General features: G+C 46.2%; 1 protein-coding gene across 1 annotated transcript in view; it reads right to left on the bottom strand.

The window, feature by feature from the left end:
• The window catches only part of PKHD1L1 (PKHD1 like 1), a 330520-nt gene that overhangs the window by 222864 nt on the left and 86347 nt on the right, over window positions 1-21309 (bottom strand). The window contains exons 30-33 of the mRNA XM_063925269.1: window positions 15247-15368; window positions 14074-14206; window positions 11785-11977; window positions 9647-9789 (exon numbers count right to left, since the gene is read on the bottom strand). Coding sequence (XP_063781339.1) covers window positions 9647-9789; window positions 11785-11977; window positions 14074-14206; window positions 15247-15368 — 591 coding nt within the window. The remainder of the gene's footprint in view (window positions 1-9646; window positions 9790-11784; window positions 11978-14073; window positions 14207-15246; window positions 15369-21309) is intronic.

Genomic DNA, 21309 nt, shown 5'->3' with positions numbered 1-21309 from the left:
ATCCTCCCCAGACCTCCGGCTCGTGCGACCCCCTTCCCGCCAGAGCCGCGCGTTATCCCTTATCCGCCGCCAATCAATACCTGACTCTCCCCAGGCTCGCGGTCAGTCTCATATCCCCGCTCGTGGACCTGTTTTTTTCCCGCCCTGCAGGTTATTACTCCAGCAGCGCGCGGACCATATATGACCCCATCTGCAGCTCTTTGCTATCCTGCAGGCTATCGCTGGCCCACCAGATCTATACTATCCCTCAAGCATTACCATATGACAAACTATAATGCCAAACCCACACACTATATCAATTTGACTATATATGTACAATTAATAACTAAAGTACAGTACAAATATTTATCCCCTCACAATCCATCTACAGTATACACATATATAGTTTTTTTTTTTATATATATAATATTACATTACCCACATATATTGATTATAAATTTCCCCGAACACAATGTATATATATATATGCACCAAACCTTTATTATATTATTAATAAATATTTAAATTTATTGCTAAACTATCGGTAATCAATATTAATCAGGTTACACTAGCATCACATTGCTTTACCTTGGTACATATATTGTCGTTATCAGGGATGCTCAACTAAGATAGACATACATAAACAAGAACAGCAAAATTAGGCAGGTTCATGGGTGTATCGGTACAACGGGGACGATAACCATCTATCCCAAATTTTGTGAAATTTATCTGGGGCGTTCACCAGCGGCGCCCATTTATTAATATCTGGACCAGCAGGCGCCATCCATGTGCGTGCTATCATTACCTTGGCTAAGGCGCATAGGTTAAGAATGTATTTCCTGGAATGAGGATCCAATGTCTCCTCGTCTATGACCCCGAGGATACATACAAGGGGGGTAAACACGTCAAAGGGTGTTCCCGTGGTGACCACTTTCCGTATCACCGCCTGCCAAAAGGCCTGTACCACCGGGCAGGCCCACAATAGATGCCAGAAGGTACCGTCAAGAGAGGCACACTTCGGACACCTAGAGTCGCCCCTCCCCCCTATGTTGACAAGACGTGTGGGAGTGATGTATACTCTGTGTAGTATAAACAGGTGTATTTGCTGAAAACGCACCGATGTAGTAGCTGTACGTGAAACCCCCAAAGCCTCCTCCCACACATCTGAGGGCAATGGTCCCATATCAGCCTCCCATTTAGCCCTGAGGTGCGGGAGACTGTCAGAGTGATGGGCACCGAGCAGAGCGGAGTAGAGAGCAGAAACAGACCCCGAGCCCAGCGTATCAGTCAAAAGCAGGTGAACCGGAGACTTCCGAAGGAGAGGCGGAGCAGCACTAAACTGAGATGTGCATGCATGGCGCAGCTGCATATATCTAAAGTAGTATGATACGGGTATATTAAACTCAGTCTGCATTTGTTCAAAAGAAATAAATGTGCCCGAGGAATATAGTTGATGGAGGGAACATATGCCCCAGCGTCCCCACACTGATCCCATATGTAAGGATGCAAAATGAGTAAAAGCCCGGGTGTGCAACAATGGGGTGGCAGGGTCCAACCCTTCCCCCCCCAGCACAGAATGCATCTGTCTCCACACCATAATCGCTTGTCTAACCAGCGGCATTCTAATGAGTGCAACATTATCACTAAGCAGGAGCTGGAGGGGTGACAAATCAATGTTAAATGCCAATAGGATATTAGAGATTAGTAAATTCCCAGATGAGTCCGAGACCCAAGGAATTAGATGGAATAACTGAGCTGCTAAGTAGTAAAATCTAAGCTTGGGGAGAGCCAGACCACCTGCGTCTCGAGGCCTAGTCAAGGTGTCTAGTTTAATCCGAGCCCTGCGGTTGGACCATACCAATGAGGACAAGATACTATCTATGACACCAAATAAGCTCTGGGGAGATATACTGGGGAGTGCTGGAGGATATACAGCATTTTAGGTAATACAATCATTTTAATTAGGTTTATTCTACCCGTGACTGTAAGTGGCAGTTTACTCCACACCCTGACACGAGACCGTAGATAGTCCAGTTGTGGACGTATGTTCAGATCTATAAATTGTGAGGACCGGTTAGTAACCCACACCCCCAGGTATTTAAAAGAGTCCACCCAGCGCAGCGGCAGGCCCCCGGGAGGGCAGGCGGGACAGAGGCCTCTAAGCGGAAGGACACAGGACTTGTCCCAATTGATGGACAAACCAGAGAATCCCCCATAAGTGTCGATTACTTCCAATATATGAGGCATAGTGGCCGAGTAATCAGATATAAACAACAGGATATCGTCTGCATATAGAGCAATTTTGTCCGTCCTGCCACCCAACCGGATGCCCATCGCCCGCGGGGAGGATCTAACAATACAGGCCAGAGGCTCTATGGCCAGAGCAAATAAGATCGGAGACAAAGGACAACCCTGTCTCGTCCCTCTCTGTAGAGAGAAAGTGGAGGATATATGGCCATTAACCGAAACCCTAGCCTGGGGAGCAGAATAAAGCAGCTGGACCCACTTTTTAAAAATAGGTCCAATACCGAATCGGTCCATGGTCCCCCACAGGAAGCCCCACTCCACAGAATCAAATGCCTTAGCTGCATCCAGAGAAACTATAGCTGAGGAGCAGGATTCCCCGCAAGGGGCCTGGAGATGCGTATAAAGCCTACGTATGTTAGGTAAAGTGGACCGGCCCGGCATGAACCCCGATTGGTCCTCATGTATCAACTGGAGAATCACAGTGCTTAGCCTGGTCGCCAGTATTTTAGCCAAAATCTTAACGTCAGTTGTCAACAGGGAGATCGGACGGTAGGATTCGACCCGTGTTGGGTCTTTATCCGTCTTAAGGAGGACTATAATCAGGGCCTCAGCCATAGAGTCAGGCAATCCACCCTGCGCGAATAAGGAATTGTATATAGCAAGAAGTTTAGGGCCGTAGAAAACTAAGTGCTTTTTATAGAGTTCCAAGGGGACTCCATCAAGACCCGGGGTCTTCCCTACAGGAGATGAATTAACAGCGGATTCCACCTCAGTCAATGTCAAGGGGGAATCCAGAAAAATGTTAGCGTCCTGGGATAGCGTGGGCAATGGAATATCAGCTAAGTATTCTTCTATATCCTTCCCAGAGCGGGTAAGCTTAGAACTATACAGTCGTCTATAGTAATCTACAAAGTCCCCCACAATATCCGGTGTATTAAAATGGGTAATATTATCATTAGTGCAAATTGCAGACACCGTATTGGATGCCCTATCCGCACCTGCTAGCGTTGCCATAAAGCTACCAGGCCTATCACCTGTTGCATAGTACATGTGTTGAGCATAAAGTATACGGTATTTAGCCTTATCGGCCAAGCAATCACGCCATTCAGCCTGCGCAAGCAACCACCTCTCCCTCGTAGTATCGAGACCATCGGCCAAATACTGCAGCTCCAGCCCCCTACATCCCGCCTCTAGATCACGCTCATTCCTGGCATAGCCAGATTTCAAAACCGCCACTCTCTTGATCAGGGTACCACGGATATATGCCTTAAAGGCATCCCATAAAACTGTGTCGGACACCGAGCCCTGGTTTTCCATCAAAAAAGCCTCCCACATCTCCACCAACTCCGCACCAGTGCCCATCTGGGTCAGCCAGAAGGAGTTAAATCTCCAAAATCGTGCCCCCTTAACATCTCCCATGTCTAGACAGAGGATTACCGGGGAATGGTCTGAAATACCCCTAGTAGCATGCTGAATTTCAACTACTCGTGGCAACAATCCTCTAGAGGTTAGGGCCAGGTCTATTCTAGAGAAGGATAAGTAGGTAGGAGAAAAGCATGTATACTGTCGTATGCCAGGATGGCGGGCCCTCCACGCATCAACCAAGCCCAGGCTGTCCACCAACAGCGCAAAGTCCCTTCCCCTTGCCCCGGGGGCATCGGTGGTTCGTCTAGTTCTATCTAAAGCATGATCAATGACGTTATTGAAGTCACCGAGGCAAACTATAGCAACATTGGGATACATCGTGATAAATTCAGCTGCCTTTCTAAGAACCTCCGGGGAGTAGGGGGGTGGTATATAAACAGCCAGAATGAGCAAAGACATATTATATACTTGACATTTTAAAAAAACATATCTGCCCCATTGATCCAACTTTACCTGATCAAGGACAAACGGGACCGACCTTCTAACTAGAATGGATACACCCCGCGAGTGCGACGTATGAGTGGAGTGGTAAGCCCATCCCACCCATGGTTTCTTAAGGGCCAGGACCTTTGCCCCCACTAGGTGGGTCTCCATGAGACAAATAACATCCGCGCCATATTGTTTAAAGTGCCGAAGCACTAGCGAACGTTTTACTTTATCGTTCAGCCCCCGGACGTTCCAGGATAAAAATTTAAGTTGATTAGAGGCCATAAGACAAGGCACAACAAAATATACGGTCGGTCCCGCGTATCTCCACCAGGCCACCAACCGCAAAACTAGATGCTGTTGTATGAGTCAATAAACCCATGGCGTCTGCAACACATACAAAAAAAGAAAAAAAGAAAACAAACAACAAAATACAAACCCACCCATCCTGTCCCCCCTCCCTGTATACCGGCCCGAACTGAGGCATACCTTTCCCCAAAAACCGTTCCCCTTTAGCAAATAAAACTCAAACTATACCAACATAAAAGGGCAAAGAATAGAGTGACCCAAAGAACATAACACGTTGGTCTCCCTCCCGCATCTCAGAAAGGTGAGGAGATCCCACCCCAAGCCCTAAACATAAACATCAGTTGCGACAAGAGAAATAGTAATAATAACATTAGCAGTGGTATTGCAGTATTAAACGAGTAACTCCCTGCGACAAGGATACCCGCCATTGATATCAGCCTAGACATTTCAACATATCAGACATTAAGGATCAGGAGCCAGCGCCCGTCTGGCCGGGGCTCATCGATCCAGCCACAAGGCAGCGTCCCGGGGAGTAGCAAAGAATTTTGATTCTCCGTCCGCTACCACCCTCAGCCTAGAAGGAAAAAGCATTGCATACTGTAGATTAAGTTCCCTGAGGCGTCTTTTAATCGGAACAAATTGTGCACGGTCCTTTTGCACCTCCAGCGCGAAGTCAGGAAACACGGAGACCTTGGAGCCGTTCCACAACAGGGGCCCTTTAGTGCGGGCCAGAGAAAGAACAGCGTCCCGATCTCTATAGTGGAGAAATTTTGCTATGAGTGTGCGCGGCGGCGCTCCCGGCGGCAGCGGCCTGAAGGGGATTCTGTGGGCCCGTTCAACTGTGAAGAAAGGTGTGAAAGAGTCAGCCCCAAAGAAATTTTTCAGCCATGATTCCACAAACTGTTCCGGGGTAGTGCCCTCCTCCTTCTCCGGGAGCCCCACAAAACGGATATTGTTCCTTCGCAGTCTGCCTTCCATATCCAGCATCTTGCCTTTTATATCAGACAGCTGGCCATCAATGGCATTGACACGGGTGCTGAGCGGAGAAAACTTATCCTCCAGTGTGGATGTTCGTGTTTCGACTTCCCCGACCCGTTCTCTGACCTTTTGAATGTCGTGGTGGATTATGGTCAGGTCAGCCTGTACCTGGCCTATCTTGTCAGAAAGACGTGATTCGCTAGCCGCCAGGGCTTCCAACACTTTTTGTAGCACATCATCAGTGGCGTCACCCGAAGAGGATGATTGACTGGGGGACCCCGGTGGAGGGGTATTCCCATCCCCATTTGGCGCCGCCGCGCGCCCCCTAGAGGTATGCGAGTACTGAGCAAGTCTGGTTGCAGCAGATTTATGATGATTCCTCACCATTTTTGTAGATATCTTATAGCAGTGCAGGGTTTATGGTTCAGCTAGTATCAATCAGCAACACAGAGGGCGTATAGCCCAGAGCAGTGGTGGTGTGTGCACACCCTTAGAGCAGTGGAGCACAGGCACAGCACCCCATGTAGCTACATATAGCTGTCCAGTGCACAGGAGCTTGGCAGGATCAGTATAATAACAGGGAGCCCGACTCCCAGTCAGTGTGAACTTCCCCAGTGTCTCCAGGCCACTCACTCCCCGTCAGCACAGATAAGCAGAAGGAAGGGGGGGGCCACAAGTACCTCAGCTCGCAGCAGCACCGGGTAGTGCACCAGCTCCAGCGACACAATCTTTCTCCAAGAGAGGAAGGGGGGTGCGCGGGTGACTCAGCGCATAGCAGCCGCCAGCAGACCCGAGAGGATGGGCTGCAAGCTCCGGCAGTGTCAGACAGCTGTCCCCCGCGTACGCGGCTCCCGCTCAGCATGCACGCAGTGAAGCCGCGCCAGAGAGCCGGGACCGGAAGTTAGGCGCCATCTTAGGTGAGATGAGTCAGGGGAGAGAAGTTTCGGCGCTCGGATTCTTTGCAGCCCGCACTCGTCCAGCAGTCCTCCACGGCTCAAAAGCTGTCCTGAACTCTCATCCACCAGCTGGGGTAATTTGGGCTCGGGGGGTCTCCGCAGGATATGTGTGTCGGATGTTGGGGAGTGGAGAGCACTCACGCCGAGCTGCTACTCCATGTCCCGCTAGGCCACGCCCCTCCCATTGGCTATTGTTTTTACTGATCTATGTATTTATTAATAGGCATGTAATGTAAATTTGCTATTTACTATCCTGCTTTGAACATATGTTGCTATTTACACTCACCCTGACAAGATCTGTGTTTGGTGCACTATAAAACCAAACGTAATGCATTGAATAAATGTTTTAAAATATTTAAAGATCTGTATGATAGGGCTTGATTCAGACGTGGTCGCTATTTCCATATATAGTCTCAAAATATCACAGCAAGAACAGTGCTAGGGTCTTTTACGCCCCCACTGCAAACCATTCTACAATTGGGAGTAGCAGTGGGTGGTAGGCAGTGGGAGACGCTGGGGAGAGGCAGTGGGAGACGCTGAGGAGAGGCAGTGGGAGACAGATGGGAGAGGCACAGGGAGAAGCTGGGGAGAGGCAGTGGGAGACACATGGGAGAGGCAGTGGGAGAAGCTGGGGAGAGGCACAGGGAGAAGCTGGGGAGAGGCAGTGGGAGACACATGGGAGAGGCAGTGGGAGAAGCTGGGGAGAGGCAGTGGGAGACATGGAGAGATGCAGTGGGAAACGTGGAGAGAGGCAGTGGGAGACGTGGAGAGAGGCAGTGGGAGACACAGGGAGAGGCAGTGCGAGACGCTGGGGAGAGGCAGTGGGTGATGCTGGGGAAAGGCAGCGGGTGACGCTGGGGATAGCAGTGGGTGATGCTGGGGAGAGGCAGTGGGAGACACTGAGGAGAGGCAGTGGGTGATGCAGGAGAGAGGCTGTGGGTGACGCTCGGGAGAGCAGTGGGTGATGCTGGGGAGAAGCAGTGGGAGACACTCGGGAGAGGCAGTGGGCGACGTGGGGGAGAGGCAGTGGGAGATGTGGGGAGAGGCAGTGGGAGATACGGGAAGAGGCAGTGGGAAATACGGGGAGAGGCAGTGGGAGATGCGGGGAGAGGCAGTGGGAGACGCGGGGAGAGGCAGTGGGAGATGCATGGAAAGGCAATGGGAGACACGGAGATAGGCAGTGGGAGACATGGGGAGAGGCAGTGGGAGACACAGGGAGAGGCAGTGTGAGATGTTGGGGAGAGGCAGTGGGTGACGCTAGGGAGAGCAGTGGGTGATGCTGGGGAGAAGCAGTGGGAGACACTGGGGAGAGGCAGTGGGGGATGCTGGGGAGAGGCAGTGGGAAATTCTGGGTAGAGGCAATGGGAGACACTGGGAAGAGGCAGTGGGAGACGCTGGGGAGAGGCAGTGGGTGATGCTGTGGAAAGGCAGTGGGTGATAGGCAGTGGGAGATGCTGGGGAGAGGCAGTGGGAGATGTTGGAGAGAGGCAGTGGGAGATGTTGGGGAGAGGCAGTGGCTTATGCTGGGAAGAAGCAATGTGTGATGCTGGGGAGAGGCAGTGGGTGATGCTGTGGAAAGTCAGTGGGTGATAGGCAGTGGGAGATGCTGGGTAGAGGCAGTGGGAGATGTTGGGGAGAGGCAGTGGGTTATGCTGGGGAGAAGCAATGTGTGATGCTTGGGAAAGGCAGTGGGTGATAGGAAGTGGGAGATGCTGGGAAGAAGCAGTGGGAGATGCTGGGAAGAAGCAGTGGGAGATGCTGGGGAGAAACAGTGGGAGGTGCTAGGGAGAGGCAGTGGGTGACGCTGGGGAGAGGCAGAGGGAGACGCTGGAGAGAGGCAGCGGGAGATGCTGGGAGAGGATGTGGGAGACGCTAGGGAGAGGCAGTGGGAGACGCTGGGGAGAGGCATTGGGAGATGCTGGGGAGAGGCAGCGGGAGATGCTGGGGAGAGGCCGTGGGAGACGCTAGGGAGAGGCAGTGGGAGACGCTGGGAAGAGGCAGATGGAGACGCTGGAGAGAGGCAGCGGGAGATGCTGGGGAGAGGCAGTGGGAGACGCTGGGGAGAAGCATTGGGAGATGCTGGGGAGAGGCAGTGGGTGACTCTGGGGAGAGGCAGTGGGAGACGCTGGGGAGAGGCAGTGGGAGATGCTGGGGAGAGGCAGTGGGTGATGCTGGATAGAGGCAGTGGGTGACATTTGGGAGAGGCAGTTGGTGAGAGGCCATGGGTGACGTTGGGGACAGGCAGTGGGTGGTTCTGGGGAGATGCAGGGGTTGACAGGCAGTGGGTTACAAGCAGTAAGTGATGCTAGAGAGAGGCACCAGGGCACAATGGGGTGTACCAAACACAATTATATACTTTATATATACACAATTATATACTGTATAAAAATTGGGCTCCCATGCAAATCTTTCCCTTCCCAGAGGCACGCTGGGACCTGTGGAGCAGCTGTATCTGAGTGCTGGCGGCGATGCCTACCTCAGTGGCAGCGGCGGCTCTCAAGCCTCAGACCCACCCACCCCGCCGCTCTGGCAGCAGCATCTCACACTCCGGAAGCCATGATCACTGCAGCAGCAGCAGCACAGCACCAGGCCTGGCAGAGAGCAATTCCCCGGATAAGCTGCAGTTCTCCAGTCGCCTCCCCATCCCTATCACTGTTGTTGCTACTGGTGGAGGCAGCGGCAGGTATGGTGGTGGCTGCAGCGTCCGCGCTCCTGCCTGCTTGACAGGTGCAGCAGTGGATAGCAATGGAGTAGTTAGGGAAAGTGGCTAGTGCTCCCCTGCAATGCTGACCCCACTTACTGCATCACGCTGGCACCGCACTTACTGACACAGATGCCCCTTACTTCCAGATACCACTTACTAACACAGACACCCCTTACTGACACAGATACCCCTTACTGAAACAAATTACACTTACTGACGCAAACACACAGACTCACTTACTGACATCGGGAGAGAGACCCTCAGGACAGGTGTGTGCTGCATCTTGATGGCTGTTGCATGCCCGCTCCGCTCTGAAATATTCCAGCATAGCAGAGTGGGGAAGGCGCCTCTCTAGCCGGCACCTTCCTGTAGTCTATAGTTACCCCGCTTACCGCATTGTGCCGGCCCTGTACCGCCGATGTGATTGCATTAGTGACCATATCTTGATCAGGCCTATAGTTATACTGTATAGGTGTTCCCTTGTCTTATCACCCCTATATATAATATATATGTAAGTCCATCTGTAACAGGTAAGGGCAGCCCAGCAATAAGCCTGTTGCCTACTGTAGGTAAGTAGAATCTTGTGTACCAGCTAATGGGATAATTCAGAATGATACTGTACCTATGGTTACTTGGTTATCTTCTGGGACAGAGCTAAATCCTAATCCCGTCACAGTGATCTGAGAACCTCCGTATAGGGATCCATACTGCGGGAAGATACCGTTCACATCTAGAATGTATATTATCGACGCTTCATTGCCCATACTGAAATAAAACCAGAAGACAGCAATATATCTTCAATCATACAGTTAGATTTCAACATAAAGGGGGAGATGTACTAAAGATGAGAATGTGCCAAAACCACAAATCAGCTACAAGTACAGATCTGGACACATTTGTTGGTACCCTTGCAGCTCAGGGAAACAATGCTTATTTTCTCCTGAAACAGGAAGAAATTAAAGGCTATTGTCCCATGTATACCTGCATGCCTTTGCTATGCCATGGAATAAAGCAAAGGAACTGTAAAAACAGATAAAATATTGCTTATTCTCCAAAGATATTCTAAAATGGCCTGGACAGATTTCTTGGTGCCTTTTAGAAAAAATAATAACTGGATTATAGTAATATTTTGACTTAATTGTTTTCTTTAATGTGGCTTCAATTTTCTATTCAGTCATTCAGCCTATTTAAATAGAGAAAAGTAGGTCACTCTGTTGTTTGGTATCATCGTGTGCACCTCACTGGACATGGACCAGAGAAAGCAAATGAGAACATTTAGAAAGAAAATTGTAGACAAGGATGTTAAAGGTAAAGACTGTAAGACTATTGCAAAGCATCTTGATGTGACTACATTTGAAAATATTTGAAGATGTTTAAAGTCCATGGGACTGTAGCCAAGCTGCCGCAAGAGGAAAATTGCCCCCAGATTAAACAAAAGGATAGTGAGAATGGTAAGAAAGAGCCAAGGAAAACTTGAGATACAAGCTCAATTCCGAGGTCAAGGTATGTCAGTGTCAAATCACCCTATCTAATGCTTTTTGAGTGACTGTTGGCTATATTGAAAAATAAAAATCTCAAGACTAGCAAGGCAGTTTAAAGAGAAACATATTGTCCAGTGTGAGAATGTTGGTCATGGGTCCTCCAACAAGATAATGACCCAAAACACACAGCTAAAAGCACTCAAGAATGGATAAGAACAAAACACTGGACTGTTCTGAAATGGCCTCTATGAGCCCTGATCTGAATTCTATGGAACGTCTACAGAAAGAGCTGAAACACGCAGTCTGGAGAAGGCACACATCACAATTGAGACAGCTGAGACAGCTGGAGCAGATTGCTCAGGAAGAGTGCTCCAAACTACCTGCTGACAGGTACAGAAGATTCATTGAGAGCTGCAGAAATCGCTGATTGCAGTGCTAAGGTGCATACACACTAGTCGAATATAGCCACGATGTGGGCGTTCCCGATCAGACGGAACAATACATTGTGCACATCGGTGCGCGTGTATGACCAATACAGATGGCGATGCGGACACCCGCGGGTCGCTAACGATAGCCCCTGATCTTCTGAACATGCAAGAAGATCAGGGGCTGTCGTTAGCGACACCATGCTGCCGAATGCAGCATGGCGCCAGCATCCCCCTCGGGCACGGAATTCCGATGCCACTCCCCCCCCGCCCCCCACGGGCATGTGATCGTGCAGTGTGTACCCAGCTTTTGCCTCTAAATGTTGTGCATTTAGGTCAGGCCTGGCCAACCTGTGGCTCTCCAGCTGTTGTAAATCTAAAAGTCCCATCATGCTTTGCCACAGTTTTGCTATTAGGGAATGCTAAAACTGTGGCAAAGCATGATGGGACTTGTAGTTTTACAGCATCTGGAGAGCCACAGGTTGGCCAGGCCTGATTTAGGTGAAGCATTCCATCGTTTGTATTTGTGCCATTTTCATTTGTTTCCTTCTGTAAAATATTCTATTAAATCGACAATCTAATGTAATGTCTGAATTCTATTACATATGGAGTAAAAAAATGCTGGATGGTATTTAGTTTTGTCGCTTTCAAGTTATTTCAGTGAAAAACATGGATTCTTCTTTTTTTTATGGAAAGGTACCAACAAATTTGTCCACGTATGTAAATTATAGGGCAAATTGAGTTCTAACTTGGTGATCCTAATCAAAGTAGAAGTATTTCTTGCAGACTTTAACCAAAGTCATTGTTCAGGAATAGAATAGTGTGATATATAGTGTCAAAAATGATGGATATACTTGGATATGGCAAATCCCCAGCTTTCAACTTCTACCAAGACGGCGTACGTCCCTGGGGGAAGCGCAGGAAGAAGACACGTAATATATGTTGCATTCCACTCCAGAAGCTGGCACGCCTGATCTCCAATTATAACAGAGCTGGATGCTGTCTGACTGCCGAAGCTAAAGCCTGAAATGGTCAGGGTTGTGTTGCCTAGAAAGATATACAGAGAAAAAAGTTAAGTAAAAAAAAATAATATATATATATATATATACATACATACAAGCAACGACAGGTGCGGCACTCCAAGCGACGAGGACCTGATGAACATGCACAAGTAAACAGAATTGAAACGTTGTCTACAACTTGGAGTCAAGAGTAACTTTGTCCTCGTCGCTTCGAGTGCCGCACCTGTCGTTGCTTGTATCTCATTATTGTGGAGGCACCCAGCGCTATTGCATTGACTAATGGGAGAGCCGGACCTGCTTGTTGTTTATATATATATATATATATATATATATATATGTAAAAAAGAGTAGTATAGCGCCACTTGTGAGAAGGAATCTCAGTAAACTAAATAAATATAGATAAAATTACCATACAAAAGCACACATGACCTTACTAATAGGTGTCAGCCAGACCCTAAATGTTGCAATACTGGTATAATACTGCATAAAACGTATAGAGAATGGAGGGATAGGGATGTCGGCAACCAGTGTTGCTAGTTAAAGGTTATTATCTGAGCCATATGCGATTTAAAAAACCAGAAAAATATATAAATATTAAAAAAGTTTAATACATATGAGAGTAATAAAAAAATCCACTAAAAAAAAAAATACAATTAAATAAAAAATCCCATATAAAAACATATGAAAACAAGGCTTTCTTTTAAAAGGATAGGAGATCAGACTTAGCTTAAAATCAGTAGGTGGTCAGTGCAGGAAATCCAACGCGTTTTGTCTCATCAGGGACCCCTTGATGAAGTCTGATGAGCTGAAACGCATTGGGTTTCCTGCACTGACCACCTACTGATTTTAGGCTAAGTCTGATCTCCTATCCTTTTAAAAGAAAGCCTTGTTTTCATATGTTTTTATATGGGATTTTTTATTTGTATTTTTTTTTTGTGGATTTTTTTAAGTATTAAACTTTTTTAATATTTATATATTTTTCTGGTTTTTTAAATAGCATATGGCTAATATAATAACAGCAACACTGGTCGCTGACATCCCTATCCCTCCATTCTCTCTCTCTCTCTCTCTCTCTCTCTCTCTCTATATATATATATATATATATATATAAATATAATTATAGTTGAATCAATTTATACAATAAGGATAAAACGTTCTGTACTTGACAGTGAAGAATTTTGGAATTGTAGATGTTTGCTGAATTCAGGGGTGGATTTATCAAAGCGTGGAGAGACATAAACGGCCTGATTAAGGGTTGTACGGAAGGCCGATGTGCGCACTACTCAGCGATTATCCGGCTGCGCAGTCACTCTGTTCACACTGCGCATGTGCCTAGGTACCTTTGCATTGCCGCTCGCAGTGAGGATTTAAATGTAGAGTGATTGACTGGAAGGGACCATTTGGGGGTAGTGTCGGGGAGTGTCAGAAATACACAGGCTCGTCAGGGCCATTTTGGGAGGTGTTTCTGCCTTCAGCTGCAATTATGTATGCAGAGAAACATAGTGGCAGCTTCGCTACTGCCTACGTTCCTCGCTATTCATTTCTGGGAAGCTGCTTCACTTGGAAGCTTAGCAAGTCCGTAGCCTGAAAAATCGCACCTACGTAGACATGTGTGTACTAATCGGAATCAGGCACAAAGTACCAATCAATCAGCTCCTAACTGTCATTTTTCAAACACAGTCTGTGACATAGAAAAAAGAGGAAGTGCAGGTGCACACTCTAAACACCAAGAACACTACGAATCAGAACAATTATAATAAACTCTGCAATTTAACATGGAGTAAAATTGAGGTTCTTAGCCTTTTTTGGGGGGCCAAAATTATGCTATGAATCTCATATCTGCTCCAAGTTAAATTGCAGCATTTATTATACTTTTTCTGATTAGCAGTGTTCTTACTGTTTAGAGTGTGCACCTGCGTTTTCTCTTTTTTTTCTGTGTGGAACTACAACTCTCAGCATGGTAGCACTTCTTATTATGTTTAGAGTTTGGGTGTGCAGTCCAACCGCCCCCACCTCCCCCAACACAGCCTGTAACATGGCAGGAGCTGATTGGTTGGTACGTTATCTCTCTCCATTTTATCTCTCTCCAAGCCTTGCTAAATCTAGTCCTCAGTTTCTTACCCAAAACTGTGCTGCTGGTTGGACTGGTGCCGGTTATGGTTGGAGCAGACACAGAGGTGTAACTGAAGGCATTCGGCAATGTTCCATTAAGTCCATTGGTGGAAACAATAACATCAAAAGTGCCAGATGAGCCCTGGAAACATAATAGAAATTTGTGTAAATCTGCATTACGTACATGTTTCAGACATTAAGACAGCGGCAAATACTGTGTTTTTATGTTTCCCATTGCTTTTCTTTATATTTATAATGGGTATACTTTTTATTTGTTAATATGACTAAGGATGGGCACAATCTACAGTATGAGAGACCCGTACAGACAAATCATCCCTAAATTTATAAACCAACAAAATTTGTCTTAAAGTGAAATCATTGGAATTCTCATTGTGATCTTTATAAAAATACTGCAAAAGTCTGATGCACTCCAGAATTCCTGTTTATACAACATACAGATATTGGGCATTATTCAAGGTTGATTGTGAAACAACATTTTCCTCTAATGGGCAAAACCACATTGCACTGGAGGTGGGGCAGATGTAACATGTGCAGAGAGAGTTAGATTTGGATGGGGTGTGTTCAAACTGAAATCTAAATTGCAGTGTAAAAATAAAACAGCCAGTATTTACCCTGCACAGAAACAATATAACCCACCCAAATCTAACTCTCTCTGCACATGTTACATCTGCCCCACCTGCACTGAACATGGTTTTGCCCATTAGAGGAAAATGTTGTTTTGCAATCAACCTTGAATTAGGCCCATTGGGCCTTATTCAGCTTCAGTTGCAAAATTGCAAATCGGCTGATTATCGGATGACTGTGCATGCACTGCGACCGCATCGCATGTGCGCGAAGGGCGAAATGCATTTGCAATGAGATTGCAGGCCGAGCAAAGTGCTATCATATAGCGATTGCCAGGAAGTGTTTGTTTGTGGGAGAGGTTACGTGGCGTTTGTGGGGAGTGGTTGGGAAAATGCAGACATCAGATGCATGGCCGCTTTAGGGGGGGCATGCATCTGACGTTAGCTCAGGTTGCTGCAAATAAAAACATGGCGCCACTGTGACTGCAGCCACGTATGTTTTGCGTATGCATGGGTCAACCGGAATTGTAATTATAACACACGCTTAGCATATTTACACACACCACTTTCCGCTGTGTAATTGATAACGGCTACTTACTGCAGAGGTCCGGCACTGAATCATACTCAGGTTGGCAAAGATAACATTACAGGAACTGTTGCCGAGCTCCACTGTTGTGTTACCGCTAAATCCCATGCCAAGAATGGTTACCAGTGTGCCCCCTGTAGAGACGGGACACATGGCACAAAACATCCGGTTACTGTTAGTTTTTTGTGTGATCGAGACAGAACGTAATACAACAAATATTACAATATTGGCCCTCATTCCGAGTTGTTCGCTCGCTAGCTGCTTTTAGCAGCATTGCACACGCTAAGCCGCCGCCTACTGGGAGTGAATATTAGCTTTGCAGAATTGCGAACAAAAGATTAGCAGAATTGCGAATAGAATAGAAATTTCTGTGCAGTTTCTGAGTAGCTCGAGACTTACTCTGCTTCTGCGATCAGTTTAGTCAGTTTCGTTCCTGGTTTGACGTCACAAACACACCCAGCGTTCGCCCAGCCACTCCCCCGTTTCTCCAGACACTCCCGCGTTTTTCCCTGACACGCCTGCGTTTTTTTCGCACACACCCATAAAACGGTCAGTTTCCGCCCAGAAACACCCACTTCCTGTCAATCACACTCCAATCACCAGAACAATGAAAAATCTTTGTTAAGCCGTGAGTAAAATACCAAACTTTTGTGCTAATTTACTTGGCGCAGGCGCACTGCGAACATTGCGCATGCGCAGTTTGCGACTTATCGCATCAATGCGAAGAAAAAGAACGAGCGAACAACTCGGAATGAAGGCCATTGTTCTGTATTTTGTTATAATTATGTTTAAAAACAAAAAAGAATATAGATAAGTAGGTATTTATGATACACTTTGATACTTTTTATATTTACTAAAATTCCTTATTTGTCATTTGTCTCAACAAATACAAAGATTTTATGCATTGTTTCTGTAGGTCAGTTAGGACATTGTTCATGATGGTGTGCTTCATCTGCTTTTATTCTTCATGATGGAGTGCTTCATATGGTTTTATTGTTCATGAAGATGTGCGTCATCTCAACCTATTATTCATGCTGGCGTGCTTCATCTGCACCAATTGTTCACACTGATGTGCTTCATCTGGATCTATTCTTCATGCTGGCGTGCATCATCTGGACCTATTGTTCATGTTGGCGTGCATCATCTGGACCTATTGTTCATGTTGGCGTGCTTCATCTGGATCTATTCTTCATGTTGGCGTGCTTCATCTGGACCTATTGTTCATGTTGGCGTGCATCATCTGGACCTATTGTTCATGTTGGCGTGCATCATCTGGACCTATTGTTCATGTTGGCGTGCATCATCTGGACCTATTGTTCATGTTGGCGTGCATCATCTGGACCTATTGTTCATGATGGTGTGGGTTATCTGGTCATATTGTTCATGATGGGGTGCGTCATCTAGGCCTATTGTTCATGTTACTGTGCTTCATCTGCACCTATTGTTTATGTTGGTGTGCTTCATCTGGTTTTATTGTTCATGATGGTGTGCTTCATCTGGTTTTATTGTTCATGATGGTGTGCTTCAACTGGTTTTAATGTTCATGATGGTGTGCTTCATCTGGTTTTATTGTTCATGATGGTGTGCTTCATCTGGTTTTATTGTTCATGATGGTGTGCTTCATCTGGTTTTATTGTTCATGATGGTGTGCTATTGTTCATGTTGGTATGCAGAAGAAAGTTGGTTCTGAACTGTTCGCCCGTGTGGCGCAATGCAGCCCGTCCACTACAAATGCCAAAGTAAAAATCACCAATTTTACAAGAGCAGTATATGATACAAAGTATGGGGTGGTATCTGTCTATGTACAGGGCGCATATAGGATAATTATAACATGGAATACATCCCTTTTGTTATTTGTGAAGACGATGTATCCTTCATAAGGCAACTCGGAGGTTTCCTTGATTATTCTTCCATCCTCTCGTAGAGTCATACAGTGATCCCGATGTTCATAAAAAACAAAGGTAAAGGAAAAATGTGTAGAGCAGTTTTTCACCCGTTAGGTTATTTTCACAACTCAGGAAATAAAAGGGCGTACCCCACTCACACAGGGACAAGTGAGTGGAAACCCATAAAGGTATCTTTCAATCAATGATATTTCTTCAAAGTATTGAAGTCTAAATTTCAGGAGCGTACCCAAAACTCACAATGGTGAAATGGTGACAAATCACATAAAGGTATCTTTAAAATCTTTTGGTTAATCAGATGCGTACCCCAACTTACACAATTTGCAGTTGGAACAAATACATAGGGGTATCTTTTAGGTTTTCTACCACCAAGGAAAATGCGTACCACAACTCACTGGATATGAAGGTATTCAACTCCTATCATGGTATCTTTATCCTTGGTCACAGGAAATTATTCCATGCAGGATACACGAAAAAATGGGAAGGATTCCTCTTTGTTTAATTTACAACGGAGGATTTATTTCCCAAATACAGCAAAAAGTTCAAAACATTTTTCTTAAAAACAGATGACAGAATAAAAATAACAAAATAAAAATGGATCCAATTCTGGTCGTCCAGGGCTACTCACAGTACTGTTTGTTCAACGCGTTTCGGTCTTTAGCAGGACCTTTATCAAGAACTTCTTGATAAAGGTCCTGCTAAAGACCGAAACGCGTTGAACAAACAGTACTGTGAGTAGCCCTGGACGACCAGAATTGGATCCATTTTTATTTTGTTATTTTTATTCTGGCATCTGTTTTTAAGAAAAATGTTTTGAACTTTTTGCTGTATTTGGGAAATAAATCCTCCGTTGTAAATTAAACAAAGAGGAATCCTTCCCATTTTTTCGTGTATCCTGCATGGAATAATTTCCTGTGACCAAGGATAAAGATACCATGATAGGAGTTGAATACCTTCATATCCAGTGAGTTGTGGTACGCATTTTCCTTGGTGGTAGAAAACCTAAAAGATACCCCTATGTATTTGTTCCAACTGCAAATTGTGTAAGTTGGGGTACGCATCTGATTAACCAAAAGATTTTAAAGATACCTTTATGTGATTTGTCACCATTTCACCATTGTGAGTTTTGGGTACGCTCCTGAAATTTAGACTTCAATACTTTGAAGAAATATCATTGATTGAAAGATACCTTTATGGGTTTCCACTCACTTGTCCCTGTGTGAGTGGGGTACGCCCTTTTATTTCCTGAGTTGTGAAAATAACCTAACGGGTGAAAAACTGCTCTACACATTTTTCCTTTACCTTTGTTTTTTAGGAACATCGGGATCACTGTATGACTCTACGAGAGGAGGGAAGAATAATCAAGGAAACCTCCGAGTTGCCTTATGAAGGATACATCGTCTTCACAAATAACAAAAGGGATGTATTCCATGTTATAATTATCCTATATGCGCCCTGTACATAGACAGATACCACCCCATACTTTGTATCATGTTGGTATGCAGGGCTGGCAACAGAAATCTAGGGGCCCCATACAGTGATACCTCTGGGGCCCCCTCAGATGAGATGTATATATATATATATGTATTTATTAAAGCACGACAGAATTTGTGCTATATGAGAAACTGTTAATATATATATATATATCAAAAACACTGCGGCACTCACAGACTGACAGAAACGAACAGAGTAGCTACAAATATATAAATATGTATATATCTCCTTTCTCCCCCCTACACACCACAGTCTGCGTCTCCCTCTCTCCTTTCTCCCACACACCCCACAATCTGTCTCTCCCCAATGACTCCATGCACCATTCCCAGCTCCTCCAGCCCATCCCAAAGCCCAGTATCCCCATCACCAACCCACTCTTACTCTGGGGAGAGACTCACCTGCGCTGCACTCCCCAGTATCCAGACCAGAACACCACACAGCTGACCCTACCAGAAGAGGCCAATGCAGGGCACAGGAACACTGGCCAGCGGAGCTGCTGCCATGTCCCATAACTGCTGCAACAGAGCAGATCCTGGAAGAGCAGATGCACACTCGCTCCGCACAGTCACTGTGTGCGAGAGGCTCCTGTCACTCTAAGGCTGTGGCCAGTAGCGGATCTTGCCATGGGCAAGCAGGACTTTTGCCCAGGGCGCCGCCTTCGGGAGGGCGCTGGCGCCATCCGGAGGGCGGGCTTGAACCGGCCCTGGCTGTGGCCACACTGCCTACAGCTCGCTGCCCTATTTGGACAAGATGGCTCACATCCGTGCCGGGTAATTATCAGCATATACTTGGGGCCCCTCTGATCCTTGGGGCCTGGTACAGCTGTCCCCTTTGTACCCCCCTGTCGCCGGCCCTGTTGGTATGCTTCATCTGCTTTTATTGTTCATGATGGTATGCTTCATCTTGATTTATTGTTCATAATTGTGTACTCCATCTTGTTTTATTGTTCATGATGGTGTATTTCATCTGATTTTATTGTTCATGTTGGTGTGCTTCATCTGGACCTATTGCTCATGTTGGTGTACTTCATCTGCACCTATTGTTCATGTTGGTGTTCTTCATCTGCACCTATTGTTTATGGTGGCATGCTTCATCTGCACCTATTGTTCATGTTGGTGTTCTTCATCTGCACCTATTGTTTATGGTGGCATGCTTCATCTGCACCTATTGTTCATGTTGATTTGCTTCATCTGGACCTATTGTTCATGCCTGCGTGCTTCATCTGGACCTATTGTTCATGCCTGCGTGCTTCATCTGGTTCTATTGTACATGCTGGCGTGCTTCATCTGGACCTATTGCTCATGATGGTGTACTTCATCTGCACCTATTGTTCATGTTGGTGTGCTTCATCTACACCACAGGTTCTCAAACTCGGTCCTCAGGACACCACACAGTGCATGTTTTGCAGGTAACCCAGCAAGTGCACAGGTGAATTCATTACTCACTGACACATTTTAAAAGGTCCAGGTGGAGATAATTATGTCACTTGTGATTCTGTGAAGAGACCTGCAAAACATGCACCGTGTGGGGTCCTGAGGACCGAGTTTGAGAACCTGTGATCTACACCTATTGTTCTTGTTGGCATGCTTCATCTACACCTATTGTTCATGCTGGCGTGCTTCATCTGCACCTATTGTTCATGCTGGCGTGCTTCATCTGCACCTATTGTTCATGTTGGTGTGCTTCATCTACACCTATTGTTCTTGTTGGCGTGCTTCATCTGGACCTACTGTTCATGTTGGTGTGCTTCATCCGCACCTATTGTTCTTGTTGGCATGCTTCATCTGCACCTATTGTTCATGTTGGTGTGCTTCATCTGCACCTATTGTTCCTGTTGGTGTGCTTCATCTGGACCTATTGTTCATGATGGCATGCTTCATATGAATCTATTGTTCATGATGGCATGCTTCATCGGGATCTATTGTTCATGTTGGCATGCTTCATCTGGACCTACTATTTATGTTGCCGTGCTTCATCTGCGCCTATTGTTCTTTTTGGCGTGCTTCATCTGGACCTATTGTTCATGTTGGTGTGCTTCATCTGCACCTATTGTTCATGTTGGTGTGCTTCATCTGGACCTATTGTTCATGATGGCATGCTTCATCTGCACCTATTGTTCATGTTGGTGTGCTTCATCTGGATCTATTGTTCATGTTGGCATGCTTCATCTGGACCTACTATTTATGTTGCCGTGCTTCATCTGCGCCTATTGTTCTTTTTGGCGTGCTTCATCTGGACCTATTGTTCATGATGGCATGCTTTATCTGGACCTATAGTACATGTTGGTGTGTTTCATCTGGCTCTCCTGTTCCAGACGATGCACTTCATTTGGACATATTGTTCACGTTGGCTTCATTGCTATACAGTTGTCAAAGTCAGAAAAATATCTCTATGCACACTACCATATTTGCACCGCACACTGGTCTGCGCTGCGCATGCGTACGCTCTCCCGTGAAGGCGCATTCCCGCAATAGCGTGCACCCGCGGACGCACGGTATGCGTATTTACGGTAGAGTTTATGTAGCCGTAGCGTGCGACTCATTCGTTACATATTTTCACAATTAATGTAGTTTGTAGACCATGGTCCCTTTGATAGATTCTGAAAGTTTGGTTAATATAGAATGTCCCTGAACGGAGGAATCCCTCTTTGTATTGTGCGAGGGGTCTAACAGGAATC

This window comes from Pseudophryne corroboree, chromosome 5 (assembly GCF_028390025.1).
Source record: "Pseudophryne corroboree isolate aPseCor3 chromosome 5, aPseCor3.hap2, whole genome shotgun sequence".
Taxonomy (NCBI): Eukaryota; Metazoa; Chordata; class Amphibia; order Anura; family Myobatrachidae; genus Pseudophryne; species Pseudophryne corroboree.
Note: the sequence above shows the minus strand (reverse complement) of the source record. Positions and strands in the feature narration are given on the sequence as shown.